The 25,870-nt window shown below is 41.2% G+C and overlaps 1 protein-coding gene across 2 annotated transcripts in view; it reads left to right on the top strand.

Annotated features, from left to right (window-relative positions):
• OSBPL6 (oxysterol binding protein like 6) overlaps positions 1-6,606 on the top strand; it is a 207,483-nt gene extending 200,877 nt beyond the window's left edge. For both annotated transcript variants that reach the window (XM_028123062.2, XM_028123077.2), the window contains 2 exons: positions 1,284-1,406; positions 2,880-6,606. In XM_028123062.2, coding sequence (XP_027978863.1) covers positions 1,284-1,406; positions 2,880-2,988 — 232 coding nt within the window. In that variant the 3' untranslated portion in view covers positions 2,989-6,606. The remainder of the gene's footprint in view (positions 1-1,283; positions 1,407-2,879) is intronic.
• Positions 6,607-25,870: the final 19,264 nt, after the last annotated feature.

The following is a 25,870-nucleotide window of genomic DNA, read 5'->3' as shown; positions in this document are numbered from 1 at the left end:
GTATTCTCGGGGGATCGTAACAGATGTTTAGCTCAACAAAGTTTCCCACAAGAAATAACACAGTTCTTAACAAAAGGTCCCTGCCCCCAACCCCAAATTCACCAGAAGTGTGCAAATTCGTGAACTCTGCTCCACTAAAACCTCCTCCAGAGTTTTCACCTCTTTACTTCTACCACTCTGTCACATGGACTATCTTTTAATCTGAAGAATAAGAAGATAAGTTACAGGAACATCTAGAAATGCTCCGAGTCAAAGTCTGGAGTTTGTCCAGCGTGGTTTTGATCCCATGGGATGTGAGATGTACTCAAAATGCAGTCCCTTTAATGCCTTCTGATTCTTATTTTTTATTTTTCTTATATAGTTCTGTATGCATGTTGTCCATTCCGACAGAGTTAATTTTGCTTTTTCCCAAAATTCTATATGCCACACAAATTCCACCTGAGATCATTTTCTGTTTCCAGTGTATCTGTGGCTTTATGTGTTTTCTGCCAAAAAATTCCAGTGTTGAATGTCCTACTATTCAGTCCCCTTACACTCCCCCCGCCCCCAGAATATGAGGTCTCCCTGTCTGACATTCCAGTGTGTCAACAAACTTCCCATGTGCATCACATTGAATCCCTGTTCTTTGCTCTCATTTTGACATTTAAATATAGGTTTTGCAAATCCCCGCTAGGTCTGCTTTTTCTTTCTCAATTCTATTCCAATATTCCCTTCCTGAATTTCATTTATGATTCATTTCCTTTTTTGCAGCCTTTTGTAATTTCCCCCAGTGTTAGATTCTCTTTTTGTCACCAGTTTTACTCTCTTGATAAAACAGGAACACTCCTTCCCTCTCAGTCTGTTCTAAAAGTAGGTGGAGAACAGCCAGCTACCATCCTCCCTCCTCTGGCCTTTACCAAGTGTTTTTCCGATAATATGGAAAAGGAGCGCAACCGGTACTTCATATTGTCCTGAGCCTGGGCTCTCCCATCATCCTGAAAATCTCAAGTTACAGAACCCAGCAGAGCACAGAAGAGTCTCCAAGGCCAAACTACCCCCCTTCCACCCCTAGCTTCACATTGCTGTACACAGTAATGAAGTTGACATACACAGCAAGTATGTTATTGGTGGGCAGACAGACAGAGGTAGCATGGCCTGGGGTGGGAGCAAGGGCACGTTATCAGAGTATGACTGTTCACCGTGTTATATTCTCAACAACTAGAAGGTAATTTTATACAAGACAAAATTATTTTTTTCCCGGCAAAGAGGATGGTGTATTAGAGGGATAACTGTGTTCTGCTTAGATTTTTGGAAGAAGGAAATTTAGAAGCTGCGGCCGCAGAGAAGCAAAGAGTGGAGGAACTCCAGAGATCTCGAAGGCGCTACATGGAAGAAAACAACCTTGAACATATACCAAAATTTTTTAAGTAAGTCAGTTCATTCCCGTTAACAAGTTCATGTTTTGCAGATGATTGCCACCAGCCATGAGAAACTCCAGGTGTAAAGGGAAAATGAGGGATAGTTTAGTGTCCAGGGAGCTTAAAATTAAACTGATTTGGGTAACTTTGGTTTTGGTAGTGAAAGTATTGAACCAGACTTTGCACTTGTGAACAGTTTGTAACTGCACAAATCAGTTCTCCTCCACAGCTCTTTTCTTTTTGTGGGCAGCAAAAAGGGTGAGGGCCTTGCCCGGAATGCTCTTTGTACTTCAGCTATACCATTGAGAATGGTAGAAACTTGTTTCCACCCGCTCAGCTCCAGGCCACAGTGAGACCCCACTGCCCACAAAGTCATCCTGGCTTCAGTAGCATTTAATTTTATTTCTGTCATATGGGGCTTGTGTCATTCAGATTTGGCCCTTCTGTGGGATTATCATGGGTGATTATTACAGGGTGATTTGTAGGATTATATATACATCACACAGATGAACCTGTATTTTCCCGATCCATCTGTTACCCTCCAGAGCCAGGACGCATCAGCTCAGAATAACCTCATGTCCTTTAGAGTTGCCATCTCGTGACTGCCCTGGGGAGGAATGCAGCCTTGCCCTTTAGGTGTCGAAAGTGCACCCTGGGCGTGGAGCACGCAGGGGCTCCTGGAGCTACTGAGGTCGCATACTCTTCCCTGCAAGTGAAGCAGAGACTATTCTTGTGGGTCCGGGGCCTGAAGCTCTTAGTACAAAACTTGTACGTGCTTTTTTTTTTTTCTTTTGGTAAAGATTTATTTGAGAGAGACCGTATGGGGGGAGGGGTAGAGGGAGAGAGAGAGAGAGAGAGAGAGAAAGAATCCAGAGCAGACTCCACACTGAGCGTGGAGCCCAGTGCGGGGCTCCATCTCACAACCCTGAGATCACGACCTGAGCCAAAATCAAGAGTCAGCGACTGTACCACCTAGGTGCCCTGTACCTGCTCTTTTGGGGGGCAGTTCACTTTCTAGCCTTGCCTAGAAGTGATTTATTTGTGCCCTTTTCCCCTCTCCCCATGACCCCATCCACTCCTATTTCAAATAAACAACACAAACAAAAAGGACTTTGTTTTGGTCAAAATAGTCAAGTCAGGGGCACCTGGGTAGCTCAGTCAGTTAAGGGACTGCCTTTGGCTTGGGTCATGATCCCAGGGTCCTGGAATTGAGTTCTGCATTAGGCTCTTTGCTCAGCGGGAAGCCGGCTTCTCCCTCTGCCTGCCGTTCCCCCTGCTTGTGTGCACGCTCTCTCTCTCTCTCTGACAAATAAATAAATAAAATCTTAAAAAAAAATTGTAAAGTCATCAATAAGCGGATAGGACACTAACTGACTTACAAAGTACCCCTTATCCATACACATCCTGTCTACGGGAGAGGGTCCAATGACCAGGCCACCTTGACGTCATTTGTGTCTAATGTTGATTCTTGTATTTCCACAGAAAAGTCATTGATGCCAATCAAAGAGAAGCCTGGGTTTCTAATGATACCTACTGGGAGCTGCGAAAGGACCCTGGGTTTAGCAAAGTAGACAGCCCTGTTCTTTGGTAAACTGGGAATGTAGAGCTAGCCAACATATCATGCTCTGAATGAATAAATAACTATGCACAATTATGTTTCCTAGAGCTCCGCGTGGTTTCTGGGTCGACTGAAAACCGACCGTTTGCTTTTCTATTCATCTTTATAATGGACTTTCAGAAGTGCATTAGACAAGGCCCCTAACCACTTTTGGATCCTTTCTGTTTTGCTGCAACCATATCCCTTAAAAAACATCCACGCCCTCCTTGAAAAGCAGAATAAAAGGAGCGGAATATCAAACCCAAAGTCTGAAGTGTTTGTAAAGAAAACAAACTGTCACTGGTGCTTAAAGCCGATCCAGAGAGTATAAAGCAACATGACATATAAACCACGCTTTTGGTCCTTTGTCTGGAAGCACCATCCCCGCATCATAGAAGCTCCCGTGCCACGGCACTTGGTCAGCTCAGACTTCAAGTGTGTCCGTTTGATGTGGTGTACTTGTGCTGACCTTGTCAAAAAAGATGTGATACTCCTCAGACCCTGTTCCGTCCGTACGCCATTGTTCATGCCTTAAGAAATGCAAAGATGTACAATAAATCACTTTTTAAATGTGTGCTCATAGGTTTATGTGAGGGACAGCTCTTTTGAATCACGGCATGATTCACTTTCTGGGCTCAGAACAATTATGAGACTAACGTAAGTGGATTTTTAAAAAGGTAAACTACACACGCTCTACTTTGATACGTTGGTGACTGTCTCCTCTACCTGAAGGGCAAGAAGGAAAAGGTGTGCTCAGTAGATCTCTGTATTCACATTGCTCGTCAAGTTCCTGTCCTGCGCCCAGATAATAAACCCTCTTCCGCCTAATCTCACAGTGTGCCCTCTTCTTTGGCAATATCTGTATTTGATTTGAACACTTGGCATCAGTGTTAAAAGCGTAGACGGAAATAACAGAAAGCATGTGGAATTTCTGCGTGGGCTTAGGAGTCACTGTAAACGGAACTATTTCTGAGTGGAGCACAATGTAACCCGCATCTCTGTCCTGGGCCCCAGCCCTGGGCACTCGCAGAAGCCCACTGGGAACAGAAGCGAGAGTACTAGTAGCTTATTTGCATTGTTTAAATGAGTTCTATGCAAAATCATATTTTATATTTTCATCGAGTGATTCTGTATGTACAGATACGTAACGACGTATTAGGCATTTGCCTTGCTATTGGCAGAGATAATAAAACAAGCTAAGGAATTTATCCATCCCAACAAAAGCAGGGGGGAGGGGCAGAAATATGCTTTGCATACTTCAGGATTTGTTTTTTCTTCCAATATACAGAGGCTTTTGTAAGAAACTTGCATCAGTGTTCCTGAGTTTCTGCACGTAGATGACTATATAAATGCCTGTATGTTTAAAAAAAAAAAAATCTCTTCAGAGTTTTTCCTAGAGAATTATAAAATTACATATATTTTATTCTTAGGGTCTTACCATCAGATTTTAAGTGCTATTTTAAACTCTGATAACAAGGTTATTGACGTTTACATTTTGTTATGAGGTGTTGATTTTAGTGTTCTTTCTCCTCAGCCAAGCATTCCTAATTAATGGCTAACCCGCTCTCAAACCCCACCTGCCGCTGAGAGCAGAAGGGAAAACTCTGGAGTCTCCACTAGGTGGAGCAGTGTGTTAGTTCTGAAGCTCATCCCTCTCCTTGTATTTGAGGCCCTACATTATGTGTACTGTAGGGTTTAAAGTGAAATTTCCTTTTCAAAAGTAAACTCCCTAATCCATCACCAGATCTAAGCATTCCACTAGAGCAACACCCTCCCTAGGCTTCTCAATGCCTTTAATTCCCATTTTAAATCTGTAGGTGGCTTGCCTCGAGGTAGTAAAATTATTCCCTTGTTATTGATTTTTTTCTGTGCATTCATTGTCTTTTTATCTGCATCCTGAGATACATGCCTTTAATTTTAACTAGAATTTAATTAGAATTCAGTTGTCTTCCCCACAGAAGTCTGTTCTTCCACAATCGGTAAAGCTTTAAATACTGTTTAAAGGGGTTCTGGTCTGTACTTACTAGCACTTCCCTGAACAGTCTCAAAATATGTAGCCTAAAAATAAGAAGAGAATTCTGCAGAGCAAAAGTGCTCCAGTAGAGAAGTAGGAAGGTGAGGCATTAGGTGACCATGGGCGTATCAGCCCGACACCTGAAAGAGGGCCCAGGGCCCATCGGGGAAGCAACGGCCGTACCTGGCATTCGGGCTGAAATGGGGAAAAAGAGTAACTACTAGAAAGGACCTTCACTAGATAAGTTCAAGCTAACAAATCAAGTAGGTAAATGTTGGTCAGAGCTAACCTGAAACTCTGATTAGGATGAGAATGAGAAGAATGTCACATTAATGAAAAGCACCACATTTTAAAATATCCCAGATTTAAAATCTCTTTTGAGATCCAGATAGTCTGATTAGACTCCTAATTCCAGGGTTCAATTAAGTTTTAGGTAATCTTCCTATGATACCTGATTCACAAATCTCCCTATTAAGTATTCATGCCCATGTAATGGTCTCACACCCCCTGCCCCACTGCCCTTTTTTGAACTTTTGATTGATAAATCACGGTTTTAGAACAGTGAGACTTACCCTGTTTGTGATTTTCATCCGCATAATCTGGGGGCTTTTGAAACTAGTTTAAACCGCAAAAGGATAGAGTAAGTATTAAATCATTCCTGATAAAACCTGACTTCTTTCTTAGAATTTTATATGAGCCTCTTTGTTTCAAGGGTCCTTTACTTACTTGTCTTTCCCCTCAAACAATCTAAACTAGAGGAAGACTTAATAGGTCTTTATACCTCCCCCGTGATTTATTCATCAGCTCTTTCGTCTTTCTGAGCTGGTCATCAAGGAAAGCAGTAATAAGTAATGATGGTCCTGTGGATGTGGCTAGACTGAGCAGACCAACGGCCCACACCAGCACTCATAGAGGCCGACCAGAAACCAATTATTTTGCTTCCATATGCTGCCACCCATGGTGGAGATTTACTCTCAGATTTTGCTGTTATTGTTGTGGTTTTTTTTTAATTAAGTCATTATTTTTCATGTGTTACTTACAAGTACCCCATAATTTCCAGGCAGTTGTAAAAATAAACCTCATTTAAGATACCTTTTAATATTGCCTGCCAATTACATGTGACATAAAAACTACCAAATGTATTTTCCAAGGAAGAGAAACCAAGGGGTTGTCAAGGCAAAGGATGCCAGGCTGCTGATTTTCCAAACTCTTGCTCCACTTCATCTTTCTGGTCCCGGTGCCTTTCAGCAATCCCACTAACCAGTCGTTAGGGATTAGAGAGGAACCCAATCGATGGTTTGCTTAGTGACTGGAGAAGACTTTATAATCATAATCTAATGTATAATTTTGTTATTACAAAAATTAATTATCCATCTTGTCTAATCTTGTTCCCTGTCATCCGAGACAATGAAGTGTTTGGGGGAGCAGAGCTCCTCACACACCAGGGGGTGTAATAAATGTTTGCACTTGGCTCAAGCGGTCATATTATGAATGTGGCACAGTAAATAAAGTTTGTGTACGAAATACCAGTTTATTTCTATGGGAGCCATTATGTTCAGGATATATATAATGTATCTAATTAAACAATTATGCATCTATCTTGTGCTCTAGAAATGTTCTTTTGGGGGAAAGATGGAAAAAAATGTAATTGGAGCTAAGATTAAAGTGTTTTTGGTTTTGTTGGGGTTATTTTTTTGTTTTCAAAAAGCGTCCCAATCCTTTGGAAATACTGCTTATCAAAACATGATCAAACCCTCTAGGTTTTAACTGAACTTCTTTTGTAAAATTGATACATTTAAAGCATACGTTGCATGAATCATTCTGTTAAGACTGACTTTGTTTAGGTTTAACACATGACTGTGAGAACACACCTTACATAGGTTCTTTGGGGAAGACAACTGAGAATGCACCTATGTGACTGAACTGTAAGACCCTCATTGCAGCCTTTGCTATTAGAGAAAATGATAAATTGCTTAAGAAGGGGTTACCTCTAATTCTTTCAAAATGAGATCTAAAAACAGAATTCTTTAAAAATTTCTGTGATGAAGCCGCATGCCCAACATTCAGAGCAAATGAAGCCCCAAGATTACACGGGGCAGTTTCCTGTCTGTTACATGCATCCTTTTGTTTTCCAAAACCACCATCATTTTTCTCCTTCCTCTGGTCCTAACATAGTGAGGGGCAGGGATACACATGTCTGTTCTTTTGCATTGTGTCATTGAGTATGGGGAAAATATGCAGTATTTATGCACAGTTGCAGGGAACCCCTGCATTTAGCCTCTGTGGAACACTATTAAATGTTCATGGATTTAAAATTGCCCCCTAATTACATATTATTCGTTTCCTTGGTTTCTTCAGATTGGTAGGAAAAAAAACAGAACAAGAATTTCTTAGTTTCTCCAATTTTTTTCCCATTATGCTTCCTTCTAAATATAAATTTAGGGCAATTGTGATAAAAGGAATCTAAAGTTTTCAGAAAATAAGGTATAATCCTATTTTAGTCCACCTGTTTCTTCTTACTTTAATAAGGTAAGCGACAATTTAATACTGTTAAACAGCAGAATGCTAAAACTATTACTTCTTTTATCATAGGCACCAACTTCCCCGCACCCTCTATTTATCGTCATCCAGTTATTTCTTTAGGAAACGATGTAGTTGCTAGAAACTTTTTTCAGTCATTTCCAGACTCCATCTCTTACTGAGATAGAGCTGGCATAAACTTTACATATATGAATGAGTAATTTGATCCATTTTGACATATATGTACATTCTTGACACCATCGCAACAATTACAATAATGAAATCCATCACCACCAAACATTTCCTCTGCCCCTTTATCATCCCTCCCCTGCCCCCTCCCATCTGCCACACCGAGGCAATCATTGATCTACTTTCATTACTTCTTAAAAATCTGCATATTTTCTTGTATTGCATATGGGGTTTTTCTAGAAGACTGTGTGCATACGGTAGACCTGTGCCCCCAACCGCCTCCTCCGCCACTACCCCGGTATCCACCATCAATACTAACATGTTACAAGAGGATCTCATTAAGTTCTAGGTTTGGTAGCCCAGTAGAAATTTTAGATTTTAAATAGGAGACAATAAACCATTTTCATATCAAAATGGCCGTGTAAGTTAATGAATTCATTTCCATCTTTTCGGTGTGGGTGGGGGGGGGTATCCAAAGTAATGGTAACGATGAACTTGTTGGCAGTGCTGTGGAAACCCCGGGAAGGGTTTTCCTCTTGTTTGTAAGGAACACTATGAGAATCCAGAACGACTGCTCTCAAAATGATGGTGTCTTGATGATGACGAAGGAAGGCTTGGCTGCTTTCTTTATTATTTGCCAACCCTAACCCCCCTTTTGGGTCACAAACATTTGAAACCTCCAGGGCTCAAAAAAGACTGCCTTTCCATCTTTCCTAATGCATTCACTCCTCATCTGGAAATCAAGTAAGCCTAACTTTCAGAAAGAAATGGAAATGAAGAAGCTGTTGTCCAGGGAGCTCCCACCATTGGCCACTGAGCAAATTGAAAGCTTATTCCTTCCTTCCTGCCTCGCAAAGCCTGTGGCTCAAAAGTAGAAAACTTTTCCAGAGACTGTCAAATACAGCATGATTGACATTAAATGCTAGTGAAGAAAAAAGTCAAGAATGGGTAAAAGAGAAACGGAATCTGAGAAAGAAATGTAGGTTCCCTAAGTGGGGGTGAGAGTCATGCTCCTTGGGGGCGCATGGATGGATCCCAGGGGGCCAAGTTATTGCCTCGGGTGTTTATTTACAGGCAGATTTCTGAGCTTCCCTCTGAAGATTCTGAGTCCCTGGATCTAGGGTGTGGACCAAGAATCTGCATTTTACCAAGCACACTTGGCCCCTAAGAAATTTTGAGGCAGATGGGAAACCGCCATGAGCATGGGCTGGCCCAACTGCCCACTCCCTGCTCCCTGCTCCAATCTCAGGATTTTGTTTTTTGTTGTCTCATTGTGACATTTAGGAGTCAACAAGAAAGTCTACTTCAAGGAATAAAAACTGACTAGAGCCCAGTGACTTGTGACTCACCCTGCCACGCGTGGCTTGTCACTTTGATGACTTCTGTCCCAAGGCCAGTGCTGTGATATGGAGGTGAAGAGAAGGGAGGACAGAACTCTGAAACCTGAAAGATGAGACTGCGTTAACCAGAGACCGTAAAAGTCCTGTTCTGGGGGATTTCTAACCAGCCCAGATACACAGAATTTCTACTCTTCGAAGCCATGGATCAACCTCTCCTGCCTCACCTTCCATCCCCACTTAGATCTGGTTCATGCCTCCAAGGGAAGTTTTAAAATTGGGCTGAGGAGGGCCTCCTGGCCTGTGGAAGCGCACAGGGAAATTCCATGGCAAAGCACACTCTTGGTACCTGACAGATTTTCATAACGAGGTATAGCAGCAAATTCTTTATCCACATCAGCTTCTTCCCTGAAAATATATTTTTAAAATTTTTGTTTTAAAAAACTCCACTGTGAAATTATTCTGCTTATAATTGAACGTATAAAGGCAATAGTCATACTGTTAGTTTGCATATGGTCATTTTGAGATAGAAAAATTCAATTTTATCTTATATTAGGAGTAGAATTTCAAGCAACTTTCTACAGAAAAAAATAGCTTGTGGTTAAATTTCCTACTGAAAGAGTAATTATTCACTGAAAAATATTGTCTAATATGTGCCACCTCAAAATAAGAATTGTGCCTCTTCAATGAATGTTGTGTACCAGAATGTTAACATTTGTAAGGGCACAGAAAACTCAATAAATTTTAAACTACATAAAGAGGCTTGAGTTTTGTGTGTAGCGTGTTCTAATGACCTGTCCACAAAATGAGTAAATATTGGTATCTCCAGCAAGAGACTTGAAGTTGGATTTAAAGAAAATTGAATACTTACATTGACTACATTTCCAGCTCCTTTTTTCATGTACTAACAATGCAAAACCTGTTTTCAAATCAAATACTAGGACAAGGGATTTCTCCCTGAATTTTGAACTTATTTATATGAAGGCTTAGGAAGCTGGTTTCAGTTTTCTATTTTGTTTCTAGATTATAGGAGTAAAATTATATGTAGTTCTTAAAAGCTGCAGGAAACTCAAGCCGTCATAGATGAGTTTTTCCATTGCTGGGCTCTTGGGAAAGCCCCTAGGGATTGGTTTTTCTTCATCCAATAGTCCTCCCTCAGAAAGAGACTATTCATAAGGAGTATTTTTACGTCACTGAGGAAAACCTTTTCAATAAAATATTGACAGTGTATTTTGTTTTTAATCTTCGTACACATTGTAAGCAGAAGATTTATCAGTCTTGACCTCTAAATCTCTAATTTCTTATAAAGAGGTAGAGGAAGAAGTGTTTTCAGAGGAAATGTCAAAGCAATATACCAAGCCTTTGGTCACTAGAATCCCCAAATCAGTTTCCTCTAGAAATATTGGCAGTTGGCCTATTTCAATCCTGCTAGAATATGTTAAGCGCATAGTCCCCTTCAACAACCCAGTTCACTGTGGAGCGTACATGGGGTGGTGCCTCATCTCAATGCTGTCCAACCACGGAGATGTGAGGGTCTTGTCACAACACCTCCTGGGGATGGGGTCCCAGGATTATAGTGAGAAACGTCCATGTGGGTGGCAGGAGCGCACAAAGAAATCTTCCCTCCTTGCGTCCTTTTCTGCGTACACACCAGAAGTTCTTAGAGAGATAGAGGGAGGGAGGAAGAAAGGGAGAGACAGACTGAGAAAATAAGAACTTCAGATGCCAAAGATATGCCACTCTCCTTGCTGTATGGAATAGAAAGCAAATGGAAAATAAGTAGCAAAGAGACACAGTAGATGAGACTTTTATTTGTGTAGTTTGTGATTATAGAATCATGGTTGCCATGTCACTTCCCTGGTCCAAGGATGAAATCGTGCCAGAGAATGAACCTCTTCTGAGTACACATAGCCCCAGTTACATGACACTATTGTGGGTTTGTAGGTAGTGATTTCTTGGTTTCATTTTAGCTTCCTGGGTACAAAATGCAGATGCACACAGATAAATACAGATGAGCTCCTAACTAGGCAGCAACACAGTATCTGATTATACCAGAGGATGGCAGGGCAGGGAGCACCCCCAGCGTGGCTTTCTCAGTCAGTAACGTTCAGGTTTGTAGTCTCAGCCCTGAGAGTTCAAACTCATTTTCTAAATTCCCCACAAATTTGCCAGACAGAGTTAATAATATTTAATGGAACGTTCTAAACTTATTTTGTCCAGAAAAAGATGTTTTTCCACAGGCAGCCTAGCTCAACTGATGAAAATGCCTAAAGCTAGCATGGTTAGAACCCCTCAGATTGTTCATTATTCATTTAGATGTTTATTTTTACTGTGTTAGCATTTGGGACAGATCCTGATGACAAATCTATGTGGGTGGTATTATCCATGCTTTCACGTTGACAATTCTGGGAGAGCTTGTCTCTCCAATGCACCATCTACGTGCTGCTACCTTCCCAACAGATTTGGGGAACCACAAGAAAGAAATTTTCTTTTTTCTAACCAGTGGGAAATTTGCAAAGCTGCTAACTTATGAACAACATTAGTGATTTTAGAGATGTCCCAGACTCTACTTTGGTAAATCACAATTATGAATTCTAAAACCTGGGCCTGAAGCTGTATGAGTTTCCTATTGGTGCTCTAACAAATTACCATAAACTTAGTGGCTTAAAACAGTGGATATTTATTCTTTTATGGGTTCTGGAGGGTAGGAGTCCAAAATGAGTCCTACATGGCTGACATCAAAGTGTTGGCCCAGCTGGTCTGTTCCTGGTCTTTTCCAGCTTCTGATGGAGGCCTGCATTCCTTGGCTTGTGGCCACATCCCTCTAATCTCTGCTTCTGTAATCACAGGGCCTTCTCCTCTCATGTAGTCAAATCTCCCTCCTTGCTTTTATTAGAACACAGTGGTTATAATGAGAGCCCACCCAGGCAATCCAGGATAATCTCCCCATCTCAAGATCTCTAATATAATCAGACCTGGAAAATCCCTTTTGTCATATGAAGTAACATTCACAGACTGCAGGAATTAGGACAAGGACATCTTTGGGGGACATTATCAGGTCTACCATAATGGATTAACAAGCAGGAGGAGGTGAGTTGCACAGTGCAAATGCAGAGGAAGTAAAAAAGCTCTTGTTCAATAACATAGAATTTCATAGTTAACTAGATGCTCAAGTCAAGACATCCAAAATGATTCTTTTACAAATCTACCACCTTTACCTACAATAGTGCTTGGCATGTTGTAGGTGTGCAAGGAATATTTATTAAATGAATGAATGGATGAAGACAGCTCCCTGTGGGGACTGCAGACAGAAGAAAATGAAAGTCTCTGGAGAAAATAACTTTGAATTTTTTTCATTACATTAAAAATAAGCAAGTATGTGTTGAAACCTTTTTTGTAAAAAGGATTTTCCAGTTCCATGAAAGTGACTAATTCAGTTAATTAAATAGGAAAATAAAATAGGTAACAGTTGGGGGTAGGGAGAATAAGTAGCACCCATTCCTGAGTAGCCTCATGCAGTAAGGCATACACCTCTAAGGATAAAGAAGGCAGGAACATAGAACACCACATTCTCAACGAGACGGTCTTTAACGTTGGCCTGCCTCTGGCCTTTTCTTTGAGTTCTCCATCATACTATACTGCATCTGGCCACTACTCTTATGAGGGTGAGTGACCTAGGGTATCATTCTAAATTTAGACTCCTGTCTGCGCGAAGACTGGATGACTTCATATGGCACTAAATAGATCTTTGGAATAGCCAACTCCTGACTCAAGTAAACCCTGGTTTAAAGCAGTAGGAAAACCAGACTCCTATAACATACTTAACTTGAAACGAGAAAAATATTTGTTTGAATTGGAGAAGTCCCATCGTTTATAAATGAGAAAACGCTTCTCAGCCCTCCTCTCTAAACAAACTCACTTTCTATTCTCACTGGCATGTGAACTTGTTGCCTAATGAGACAGTTGAGATTAAAAGGTAACATCTTATCAATACCATTCTTGGGGAGCAGAAGGAAAATGTCACCAAAAAAATCACAAAAGAGCCTGTGTGAACTTTATTTTTTTTTTAAAGATTTATTTGACAAAGAGAAGGAACACAAGCAGGGGGAGCAGTAGAGGGAGAAGCAGGCTCCCCGCAGAGCAGGGAGCCCAATGCGGGACTCTATCCCAGAACCCTGGGATCATGACCTGAGCCGAAGGCAGATGCTTAACGACTGAGCCACGCAGGTGCCCCACCTGTGTGAACTTTAAATTAAGCCCTTATAAGTGAGAATATAAAGGTAGCATGGAAACTCCATGGGAGCAAGCATATGCCTGTATACTCAGTTGACGGCATCCTTACACAAATGAGAATTGACAGCGAATATGTTTTCTGTGCTAAGGCCAGAGCCGGGAGTGGTTCGTGTCAAGCAAGTGGCATCTGTTGTCTATCACCAGGAGCAGAAATTTGAAAATTCTACCAATACAAGTGGGTTTTGTTTTGATAACCTGTTAGTGAAACAAAAATACTGATGTTTCAACATAGTGGGTTTTTTCCTCTTACGGTTTTCCCTTGGCAAACATCCAAACAAGCAAGAGCCTTAGAAAATCAGTTTTCAATGATAACAGGGGCACCTGGGTGGTTCAGTTGGTTAAAGCATCCAACACTTCTCTTTTTTTTAAGGGAGGTTTTCTTTCTTTCTTTCTTTCTTTCTTTCTTTCTTTCTTTCTTTCTTTCTTTCTTTCTTTCTTTCTTCTTTCTTTCTTTCTTTTAAGATTTTATTTATTGATTTGTCAAAGAGAGAGAGGGAGAGCACAAGTAGGGGAAACTGCAGGCAGAGGGAGAAGCAGGCTTCCCGTGGAGCAGGGAGCCCAACTCGGGGCTCGATCCCAGGACCCTGGGATCATGACCTGAGCCGAAGGCAGACACTTAACTGACTGAGCCACCCACGCGCCCCAGCATCTGGCTCTTGATTTCAGCTCAATTCATGATCTCTGGATCTTGAGATCAAACCCTGCATTGGGCTCTGCGCTCAATGCAGAGTCTGCTTGTCCCTCCCCCTCCCCACCACTTGCTTTTGCACGCTCTCTCTCTCATAAATAAATAAATGAATAAATAAATACATAAATACAAAAAATCTTAAAAAATAAATGATAACAGAGAATGCAAGGGTCTTTGTATTTCTTATCATCCACGCTACATTTACTGCCTACAGCCATTGTACTAATACATTTTTCTGTGGAGTCTCTTTATCCAAGTGGTGTCTTTTCCTCAGTGAGGAGTCAAAACATGAAATAGGAATTTCTCTTTCTCAGGAAATTTGATGAAGAATATGTGACTTGCACAAAATGTTTATCAACATTTATCATTCACCATTGGTGAGTTCATCCACCGTGATGAAGTTGACCACACTGTGGAAACAAATGTCCATCCCCAGGAGGACAGAAGCTACTTATTCAGAGCTGGCTTTAGCAATGGAGCCACCATCACTTGTGTTTGGCAGAGACTGGCTCAGAGGCAGACAGGGGAGTTGGAAAGTTCTATATTGAACAAAGTTTCAGATATGCCTAGATGGAAAGCTGTTGGTATCGAGAGGATGGAGGCAGGGTTGCTAGAAGCAATATAGCTTATTTAACTTGGGAAGCATATTTGGCTTTCTCTGGTCCTGAGTTGGAAACTGAGGCAAAAATAGGGAAGCTGGAGCCGTTGACTAAGTCCTGAAGTTCTGGGCTGATTGGGCTGATGGCTGCAGAGGTTCTGGGTGAGAATTCTATTGTCATATATCGTCTGGCCATTGTCTGTATGTACGTTCGGTCTCTCAACATGAAAACCAGATTATTCAAAAAACAAAAAACGACACAACAAAACTCCAGAAGGTTCAAGTCTGCTGAAGAGACATCAGCATATACTTGAAAAGTTAGTTGTTATTTTAAGAACATTGTGCCTGAAGATCAAGATCTAACACATACAGCAGCAGAAGGTGCATTTTCATATTGCTCTGTGAAACATAACTTTTCATTCAGGTCACACATCTCTACTTCTAAATTACTTTTACTCATTGTAAGTCCAAGTTTCTGTGTGCATGCTCACACGAAGAAATAGCTGTCGGTGTGCTGGCTTCGTTAGCAATGCCAATTTTATACCAGTGTCATAAGATGCTTCAAGTAGAAAATCAATTGAAATAATTCCAAAAGTAGTTCAATTTTTTCATTCAATTCATGTGATTGGATAACTATGCACATAGAATTTAATCACAAATACGGTTTTAAAAAATTGAAAAAAGACATCCTGGAAGTATTGTGGTTTTCTTGAGGTGGAAGGTTATTTGTTTTTAAATTGTTTTTGAGTAGGGGCACCTGGCTGGCTCAGTCGGTTAAGCATCAGACTCTTGATTTCATCTCAGGTCATGATCTCAGGGTCTTGAGATCAAGCTCTATGACGGGCTCCACGCTCAGTGTAGAGTCTGCTGGAGATTCTCTCTCTCCCTCTCCTACTGCCCCTCCCCACACACTCATGCTCTCTCTCTCTCAAATAAATAAATCTTTTAAAAAATTGTTTTTGAGTAGAACTATTTTACAGGTCCACCAATACAATAAAATGAATTTGTTGGTCAATAAATAAACATTTCATAAAACATATAATTGTAATTATTTTTAACACTCCCTTCTTAAATATATCCTGGTTTGGACAATAAATTATACAGTTACCCTATATAACCGTATCCCCCACTCTTTCCAAAATCAGGTTCCTTGAAGCCCTTTCTTCCTGCTGGCCTTTGGCTTTCTGAGGACTTAGGCCTAAAAAGAGGACTTTTAAAAGATAAGGAAGGAACCTACTACTCAACAACAAAAAGCCAAACAACCTGATTTAAAAAATGGGCAAAAGACTTGAATAGACATTTCTCCAAAGAAAGTACAAAAATAAGGTGCCTGGGTGGCTCAGTCATTAAGCGTCTGTCTTTGGCTCAGGTCATGATCCCAGGGTCCTGGGATCGAGCCCTGCATTGGGCTCCCTGCTTGGAGGGAAGACTGCTTCTCCCTCTCCCATTCCCCCTTGCTTGTGTTTCCTCTCTCTGTCAAAAAAAAAAAAAAAAAGAAAGTTCACAAATAGCCAACAAGCACATTAAAAGATGCTTAGCATCACTAAATAGGGAAATGCAAATCAAAACCACAAGATGCTATGTTATACTTATTAGGATGGTGATTCTTAAAACAAATAAAAAACAAAAACAAAATAACAAGTGTTGACAAGGATGTAGAAAAATTGGAAGCTTTGTACGCTGTTGACAGGAATGTAAAATGGTGCAGCTGATATGGAAAATAGTATGGGAATTCCTAAAAAAAAAAATTAAAGTTAAATTACCATATGACCCAGCAATTCCACTTCTGAGTATATACCTGTAAACGTTTGCTATGGCCGCCATAACAAAATGCCACAGACTGGGTGTCTTAAACAACAGACATTTATTTTCTTACAGTTCTGGAAGCTAGAAGTCCAAGTCAAGGTGCAGGTGGGTTTGGTTTCTTCTGAGGCCTCTCTTCTTGGCTGACAGATGGTCACCCTCTTGTTGCCTCTTCACATGTTTGTCTCTCTGTATATGCATACACCTGCGGCGTCTCTCAGTGTAACCAAATTTCCTTCTTAAAAGGAATGCAGTCAGATTGGATCACCCTGATCGCCTCGTCTTGACTTAGTCACCTCTTAAAAGGCCTTCTCTTCAAATACAGTCACACTCTGAGATACTGGGGGTTAGAATTTCAGCATGGGAATTTGATGGGGACACAATTAAGCCCCTAACAATACCCAAAATAATTGAAATCAGGGTCTCAAAGAGAGATTTGCGCATCCATGTTCATAGCATTATTCACAATAGGTGGAAGCAACACAAGTGTCTATCGATAAATGAACTGATAACAAAATGTGGTATATGCATACAGTGGAATATTATTCAGCCTTAAAAAGGGAAGAAATTCTGATATGTGCTATGACATGGATGAAACTTGGGGACATTATGCTAATTGAATTTAAACAGTCACAAAAAAGACAAAGACTGCATTCTACTTCTAAGAAACACCTGCAAAATTCATAGAAATAGAAAGTGTAAGAGTGGTTGCCAGAGGTGGAGGGGAGGGAGGAATGAAGAGTTGGTGTTTAATGGGTACAGAGTTTCTGTTTTGCAGGATGAAATAGTTCTGGAGATCGGTTGCATAGCAATGTGAATGTACTTAACACTACTGAACTCTATGCTTTAAAAATGGTTAAGATATGTTATGTACATCTTACTGCAATTAAAAAATTTTTGAATAATGAAATGACATAGATGTATATGCACCTTGTACCACTGTTAAATTTCCTTGATCTGATATTGTACAGTAGTTATGTAAGATGTAACCCTTTAGGGACATGGGGTGAATGCTACAGGGAACCTCTCTGCACTTTCTTTGCAACTTGCCATAAATCCATAATTAACTTCAAATCTAAAAGTTGTTTTTAAAAATTGCCCTCTTGTGTTTAAGAAAAAAGAAATTATAGATCACCAGTTCAATTTCTTGGACCAGCACATAACAGAACTTCATGGAGACAGAGATTAAAGAGTCTATTTAACCACAGCCTGCCCATGAGGGTAACTTTGATCGTAGAGAAACTCACAAGCTGGGACCCAGCAGGCCCATGTAATGATTATTACAAGTTATTAGCCATCAAGGGAAAGAGAATTAACATGCTTTCTCGTTGGCATTGGGGCCTTGGTAATGGCTTCCTACTGAGAAGAGTCCCCAACAATAATTCTGCATTTCGAATGGCTCATTTACCCAACAGTAAGCCGCGAGCTATAGCCCAGATTCTCTTCATGTACATCACTCAGGATCACACTGTGAGGGCACAACCGGCAGCATGGTTTCTAGCCAAGGCCAAAATGCAGTGGCAGGTTGTTCCTTCCAAACTCAAACATAAGATTTATCCTTGAAAAAGAGTTAGTCTCCCCTCCCCCAAACTGGGGTCTAGAAATGTCTAAAAGTTATGGGTGCAATCTGTCTCGACTACCAACTTTCTTAATTGGGGCAGTCCCAATTTTTTAATTTATGTTTTTTTTAAGATTTTATTTATTTATTTGACAGAGAGAAAGACAGTGAGAGAGGGAACACAAGCAGGGGGAGTGGGAGAGGGAGAAGCAGCTTCCCGTGGAGCAAGGAGCCCGATGTGGGGCTCGATCCCAGGACCCTGGGATCATGACCTGAGCCATAGGCAGACGCTTAACGACTGAGCCACTCAGGCGCCCCAGTCCTGATTTTTTTAATGACAGGGTTGGAGGTGTTATCTAGGACTCTATCTAGTTCTTTCACCTATGATTCAAATCTCAAATTCTCCACTGGAATGCCTCTAGAAGAAATATTCCTGGTTGCCTGGCTCTGAAAAGACCTCTCACATAAGGCTAATTATAAAGAAAACTAAAGGAAGATCTCTTCCTTCAAGGCCAAGTAACCAGGGTCATTTCATAAGCATATGATGAAGAAGAAATATACTTCCCCATTCACCACGAAAAAAATCCCCATAAAGAGCCCAATACCAAGGCTTAACAAAGATAAATAGGTGACCCATCTTGTGTGCTCTTGTAGTGCCATCGACTGAATGTTTGTGCCTCCCTCCACCCAGAATTCATGTTTCGTACTGGTGAGAGAGTCTGCATTGTGTGAACGGAGGTCTTGATCCTTAGATTCCTTACGAGCTTTATGTGGGGATCTGTGCTCAGGTTAATCAGACCAGGTGGAAGTGGCCCCTAGGTTGTTCTGGGATTGGATATTATTGGGTCTCTCTGGGAGGAGCTGTGAGGTACAGTGGGGTGGTCATTAATGGAGGCTGTTTCCAATTATTTGGTAAACTCCTCCCACAGGTTGGGTGTTGGGCATTGACCCTACAAGGTTTGTACCAAACGTCATGGCAGCCTTTCTCCATTGGGGAGGGGGGGTAGGTTGCAAATGCATTATAAAGAGTCTAGGGGTTATCCTGGTGTAGAGGTGGAAGAGGAGAGGGCATACTCTTCACCTGTGGCTCTTGATCTGTCAGGCCCAAGGTCTTGGAAGCCACAAGGTCAGGATGTTGAGCCCTCCAGCTTTTAATGTGTAGTTGATTTATCATGGTCCTTGCCTCCAGCGCCTGTCTCTATCATTCCCCTTCAACACTTGGGAGTCTACTGCTCCTATCTAGCTCCTACCTAGCATGTTGAAACCTAACCCCCAAAGTGATGGTATTTGGGGGTGGGGCCTCTGGGACGTGATTAGGTCATGAAAGTGGAGCCCTCACTAACGGGATTAGTGCCCTTAAAATGAAGAAGCAGGCTCTCACCAGCACCTTGATCTTGGATTTCCAGCCTCTAGAACTGTGAAAAACAAATGTCTGTTGTTTATAGGCCACTCAGCCTATGGTACTTTGTTATATAGTAGCCCAACCTGACTTAGACATGTAGCATACATCAAAAAAATTCAGCAATAATATCGGGACTCTAGTCACAAAGTACAAACTAATCCTTATGCAAGTGTTCAAAATAAACACTAAGAAAATTCTTCTAAAGCTATTCTAGGGCCTTCCACAATAATACGAATTAGGCTTCCTTATCTTTCCATCTTCTAAGCTATGGGCCCCCCTTCATGGCATTCGGTATTTACACAATAATAATAATGATATTAAAAACCTTCTCTGCACCAGGTGCTTTAAAACATTCTCTCTGATGTTCCAACAATATACACAGGAGGTATCATTAACCTAAAGTTATGGAAACTGAGGCTCAAAGAATTAAGTCACTTGCCCAAGTTCAACAGCAGAAGAAAGTTCAACAAGAAAATAAATACGGACAGTAGTGAAGGAAAATAGAATTTTTAAAAAAGATTTTATTTATTTATTTGAGAGAGAGCATGAGCTGTGGGGAGGGACAGAAGGGGAGGGAGAAACAGACTCCCCGCTGAGGAGCGGCCAATGTGGGGCTCCATCCCAGGATCCCAAGATCATGACCTGAGCCGAACAGATGCTTACCAGACTGAGTCACCCGGGCGCCCCGGGAAATAGAATTTTTAAAATGATATGTATGGATATGGCTGCAACAAAAAGAAGGAAAAACATAGATGTAAAAGGAGACTAAAATTTTAAGTGTACACTTAAGTGTAAATGCAATTAGGAAAGGGTTTTTTTGTTTTCCATTGCTGCTATTAAAAAAAAAAAAACACAAAAATAGTGGCTTAACACTCGTTTGTTATCTTACAGCTGTGCAGATCGGAGGTCCCAGGAGATCTCATTGTGCTAAAAATCAACTTAGCAGCAGGGTTCATCCCTTTCCAGAGGGGCCCCTCCACCACGGGAGGATCCATTTCCAGGTCCTAGAGGCAGACCCCTTTCCTTGGCTCATGGCCCCATTCTTCCATCTTCTGCCAGCAACATTAAGCCAAATCCTTTTTGTGCTACCATCTCTCTCTAATTCTCTCTCTTCTGCCTCCTTCCCCTTTAAGACTCCTGTGATTACATCTGGCCAACCTAGATAATCCAGGATAATCTTCCTATTTGAAAACCAGTTGACTAGCAGCCTTAATTCCATCTGCAACCTTAGTTCCCCTTTGCTGGGTAAGTGAACATATTCACAGCTTTAGTCCTGTCCACATCCTCGAGGGGACATTATTCTGCCTACCACAGAGAGGTTTAAAAACCGTGCAATCAGTTCATGCTAAACAGACAAGTGGGCCTTGGGAGTTCACTTTTCCGTTCTACCAATATTTATGGAGTGCTTACAAGGCATCGGGAGCTATTCTAGGTGGGAAGCCAGTAACCAAACTAAAGGCTTAATAGGACTAATAAGTGCAGCTGCAACTTTTTATTCAGACCTTTTCTCTTTTGCCTTTAAAACACCTGGACATATGGATATAAAGGTCCCATGGCCAGAGCAAGCTTGTGCCTTCAAGCAGAGCTATCACACTGGGATGGAGAAGTCACTGGAAAGATAAGATCAGACCTTTGGGGAGATAGACAGCCAGGATGAGCAAAATCAGCGTATCTCCCCCTTCAGGGAGGCTCAAGCTCGCTTCCTCTTGTCCAGCTGCCTCTCAAGTAAACACATTCCTCGCTGCATACGGGGTGTCTCCAAGTCTGTCTTTGCCGCATGTTGAGCAGACAAACTCAGCTTGTCACAGGTGCTGCAGATAAAGTGCAACACGTGGCAGATCATTCTTGGTTTTCTTTGGGTTTACAGGAGAGTGCACATATACTTGTATTACATTTTTTAAAAATCCCTGTTAAGATGAAACAGCATAGGAATATAAATGACTTTTACTGAAAATCTTCAGCCCCCGTGGGTTTGTAAGAGAAATCATCTAGAACTACCTTTTTTTATTCTGTCCCTATCTGATTTGGTTTCAAGGTTACTTAATAGTAGTTGCCCCAGAAGTTGCCTGGGTGACTCAGTCGATTGAGCCATTGAGCGTCTGCCTGCCTAGGATCCTAGGATGGAGCTGCGTACGGCTTCCTGCTCCCTGGGAAGTCTGCTTCTCTCTCTCTCTGCCCCTTCCGACTGGTCGTTCTCTCTCTCAAATAAATGACTAAAATTGTAAGAAAAAAAAATAGTACTTGCCCCAGAATAGTAGTTGAATAGTTTTCATCCCTTCTATTTTCTGGAATGATTCTTCCAAAATAGGAATTATTTGTTCTTTGAAAATTAGATTGAATTCATCCCTAAAATTGTTCGGGGTCTGGGTTTTTGTTTTGTTGAGCTTTTCATTCCCAATTCAATTTCTTTAATGGTTATTAGTCTGGGATTTTACATGTTTTGAATATTTGTCAATTTTATCTAGGTTTTGAAAGTTATTGCTGCACCATCGCTCATTATACTGGTTTATTATTTCTTAAAATTGGCTGTGTCTGTAATTACTTCCCCCTTTTTATTATTTGTTTTGTGTCTGTGCATTTTCTCCCTCCTGGTTCCTTTGCTGGTTTTTCTCTAAATTCTGCCAGAGGTCTATTAGGGTTGTCGTTGGTTTCATGCATAATCCCCAGTATTTTTGGTTTTCTTAATGAATTTCTTTGCCCTTATGTTTATTATTTCCCTCCTCATTTTCTTTGCTGTATTTGTTGGCCGTTTGTAATCTCTTATTTCCTAAGCTTATTTATCATGTTTTCAATCAAATATACTTGGAGCGGTACATGGTTCCTCAGGCACTGCTTATTGTGTGGCACGCATTTTCACACAGTACTTTCGTGTCACCTGCTCTAAATATTTTGGGATTATTCTTCTAATTTTGTCTTTAACCCAAATACTATATCTTTAAATTTCTAGAGTTGTGAGATTTAGCTCTCAACTTGTTGTTGATCTCTAGTTCTATTTCATCCATAGGCAGAAAGAATAGTTCGCACGATGCTGATTCAGGTCATGATCTCAGTGTCGTGAGATGGAGCCCCCATGGGCTTGTGTTCATCAGGGAGTCTGCTTGGGGTCCTCTCTTTCCCTCTCCCTCTGCTTCTCCTCCAGCTCGCACTCTCTTTCTCAATCTCTTTCTCTCTTAAATAAATAAATTAATTAAAAAAAAGAAAAAAGGAGAAGTATGTCACTGGCACAAGAGGCAGGATTGTGCAGTGGTGGCTAAAGAGTGTGTAGGAACTTGATTTTCAGTTTTCTTATGAGGAATTTTCCAGAAAGAATTATCTTCACTATAATATAAGTGCAGTAAATATCAATATTGTCCTGATAGTAGCAGATCACTATGAAGTAGTATCAATAGGGGTTTTCCTTCAGATTTTATGATACTGTACAAAGGGTCAATACAATCCTTCGATGGGGAATTGCTTCACAAAAGTACCTACGTGGCTGTCGATTGATATAATAAGGGATATTACCTTGCCTCACCCAACTTGGCTGGTGTTGACCCTCTCTGGCAGGGCTTACCTCAGCTGGCCTTAGAGTGCAAGACTCATAATAACTATCCTTAAAGAGATGAAGGTCTGACATGAGGAAAGGGAAGATTTGTTTTCTGATTCATAGAGCATATAGGAATGATCGGTGAGAAGATACACAGATTTTTTTTACTCAACTATAAGAAAGGATTTACCACTTTAACAGCCCTTTCATTCAACTAGGCTGGAGGAAAGACTGAGTTCTCTTTCTATTCCGTCTATAGAAAATATTACAAAACTCTGGTCATTCAATGGGTTGTTTCTGTGAGGGTTCAAATTGAGTCTGGGAGATTTGACAGCATGTGGTAAAGCAGAACCCAAACATGAGACGGGAATTGCACCTGATAACCTGTAAGTTAATAGTTAAGAGTGCTGGCTCAGAAATAAAATGTACTTGGTCCAAATACCAGCTCTGCCACTTTCTATCTATCATGTATTGTTTTAGGTAATCTTCACTCAATGAAAGTTAGAGACTATACACGTTGTTATTCTCATTTTAATTGTGATGTTTAGTCATTTTTATTTAATGTAAGTATTGATATGATTGGATTTAGTGCTACAATTTACTTCTGTGTTTTTTTGTTTGTTCCATCTGTTTTTTGTCCTCTGTTCTTCTTTGTCTTATTTTGGGTTAATTACACATTTGGCCAAATACCAAGGTGCATATGTGCAAGGTGAGACTCTACTACGTCCAGCAGAGAACGGCTGCTGGGGCGGGGGGGGGGGGGGGAGCGGCAGTAGCTGAACAGAGATTCAGAGGTCCCCCAGTGCTAAGAGATATAGGCATTTGGACCAGTCAGAATGGGGAGACCTCACAAAACACCAGGCATTTACTTGGCATCTTGGAGGAACTATACTTTAGAAGTAGGGCTACTCTTGGATTTAGAAAAGGGCTATTTTAGACCCATGTTAGCAAAGCTTTATAGCACCCTCAAAAGAATCAAGGTGATCCATTAGTAAATTAACTGCCTTCCGGGGGCGGGGGGGCGGGGGGGGGGCGGGGAAGCATTACTCTCAAAAGGAAGACAACAATCCAGATTCACTGCAGAATCATCCCCATGTCCAGTGAGAACTGCAAAGTCTTGGCATGAGCAATTTCATCCAACCACCCATCCCCCTTCACTGAGAGACCTGACCCTACTTTACCATGACTTGTAGCATCCCAAGGCCTTGTCCCTGGGACAGCCCAGCAGGCCTTGAGCCCCTGTCTGGGAAAACTCAAGGCTGCCAAGAGAATTTATTCTTTGTTCCAGTTAATAACTGACATAGGCTTCTGACCCTTTTCTTAGAACATTTACTTTAGGAAATTTACAATTGTCGATCCTTTCTCTGTCCCTTTGAGATGTATATAAACCTGCTAAACCGCAGAGATGTCTTTTTCAAGGATCTGAGAGCCATTCCTTGGAAACATCATCATCGAGAAGGATAGGACCCCTGTCTCCCAGGCTCTGTGCCAGGATAGGGGCATATATCAGCAGACACAGATGGCCTAAGCACATCCTTTAACCTCCTTCAGTGCTTTGCCTTTAGCACACTCCAGTGTTTAAAAGTCCTTCTGCCTTCCTTTTCAGATGAGTAGAGCTCAGGTTACACTGGCGTCTCCCCGCTACTGCAGTAGTACTAAATAAAATCTGTCTTACAGCCTTTAACTAGTGTTTGAGACCCTAGTCTAACAACTAGCTTTGTTTCTCTTTGACAGCAGCATGCTGTAGATAAAAAGATTATAAGAGAGGTTAAAAAAAAAAAGGTAGGAAATTGTGACACCTTCTGAATATGTGTCACATACACAAGACGGTGTTGATCACCAATGGCTGTGTTTCCCAGGATTGGAAGACTTCTGGAATCACCCTTCTCTGCTGGGCCTCACGGAATCTTACCCTGCACATGGATGCCTTGGTACTTGGGTCCCTGTGCATGATTCGGAGGCTTCTTTCTACAGCTCCCTTCCCTCTGGGACCTGGCCCTCCAAATGCTCACCAACTCAGCATCTCCTAAGTCTCCCAGACTCCACGTCTCCACACTGCAGTCTGGAATGTGCCCTCGAGCAAAGAGCTAGAGCAACTGGGGCTCCCCTCCTGCATTTCCCCTCTCGAGTTAACAGTCTCTGCTGTTATCCAATGTCTGAAAACAGCCTTGTGTCTTCTGTGCAGTTTTATAGTTGCTTACAGTGAGAAGGTTAGCCCAACATCTGTTATGCCAACATGCCGGAGGCAGAAGTCAACCTCTCTTATAGTAGAGATGAGAAAACGGAGGAATGGTAAGGTTAGGCAACTCATCCAAAATCACACAGCAATTTACGTACTGGAGCTGGAATTCAAACCTGGGGCAGTCTAACGGCAGAGCTGCTCACATACTTGCTGCATGAAAAATGGTCTTCTATCGACATGTAAGATGTTTGGTTCCATGTCAGGAAGCATAGTATGTCCTTAATAAAGTCTATCCGTATTATTCTTAAAAACCCTAAAGCTCAGTATGAATTGAGCAGAAGCTGGTCAATAGGACATTAGCACCACCACATGAATTGTATTGTATTCTTGATTACCACTAATCCTTATTACTGTCGTACAATTAGTAAATGAAAAGAGGACATTTGCTTAAGTCCTTTACTGCTTAAGTCCTGTTTATTTGCATGAACAAAACATTAAATCCTTACTCTGCTTTCTTCTGCCATTAAAGTCTACCTTTATTCATTAGAAATATAAAGCAAAACAAAAAACAATCCAAGCAATCAGGCACGGATGAGGGGGACTCCCATCAATTTCTGAATTTCAAATCACTAAATACTGTGCAGTATCACCCCCGTCTGGCCATGAAGGAGATTGCAGCAGAGTGAAGGCACAAGCTCCCGAATAGGAATGCAAATATTTGTAATAAAACCCTGCTCTTAATCTATTATCTAATTCTTAATCTAAC

This window comes from Eumetopias jubatus, unplaced genomic scaffold (assembly GCF_037043125.1).
Source record: "Eumetopias jubatus isolate StellerSeaLion01/CBP00866 unplaced genomic scaffold, mEumJub1_p1.0 scaffold_3, whole genome shotgun sequence".
Classification (NCBI taxonomy): Eukaryota; Metazoa; Chordata; class Mammalia; order Carnivora; family Otariidae; genus Eumetopias; species Eumetopias jubatus.
The sequence above is the reverse complement of the archived record's forward strand: the minus strand, read 5'-3'. Positions and strand labels throughout refer to the sequence as shown.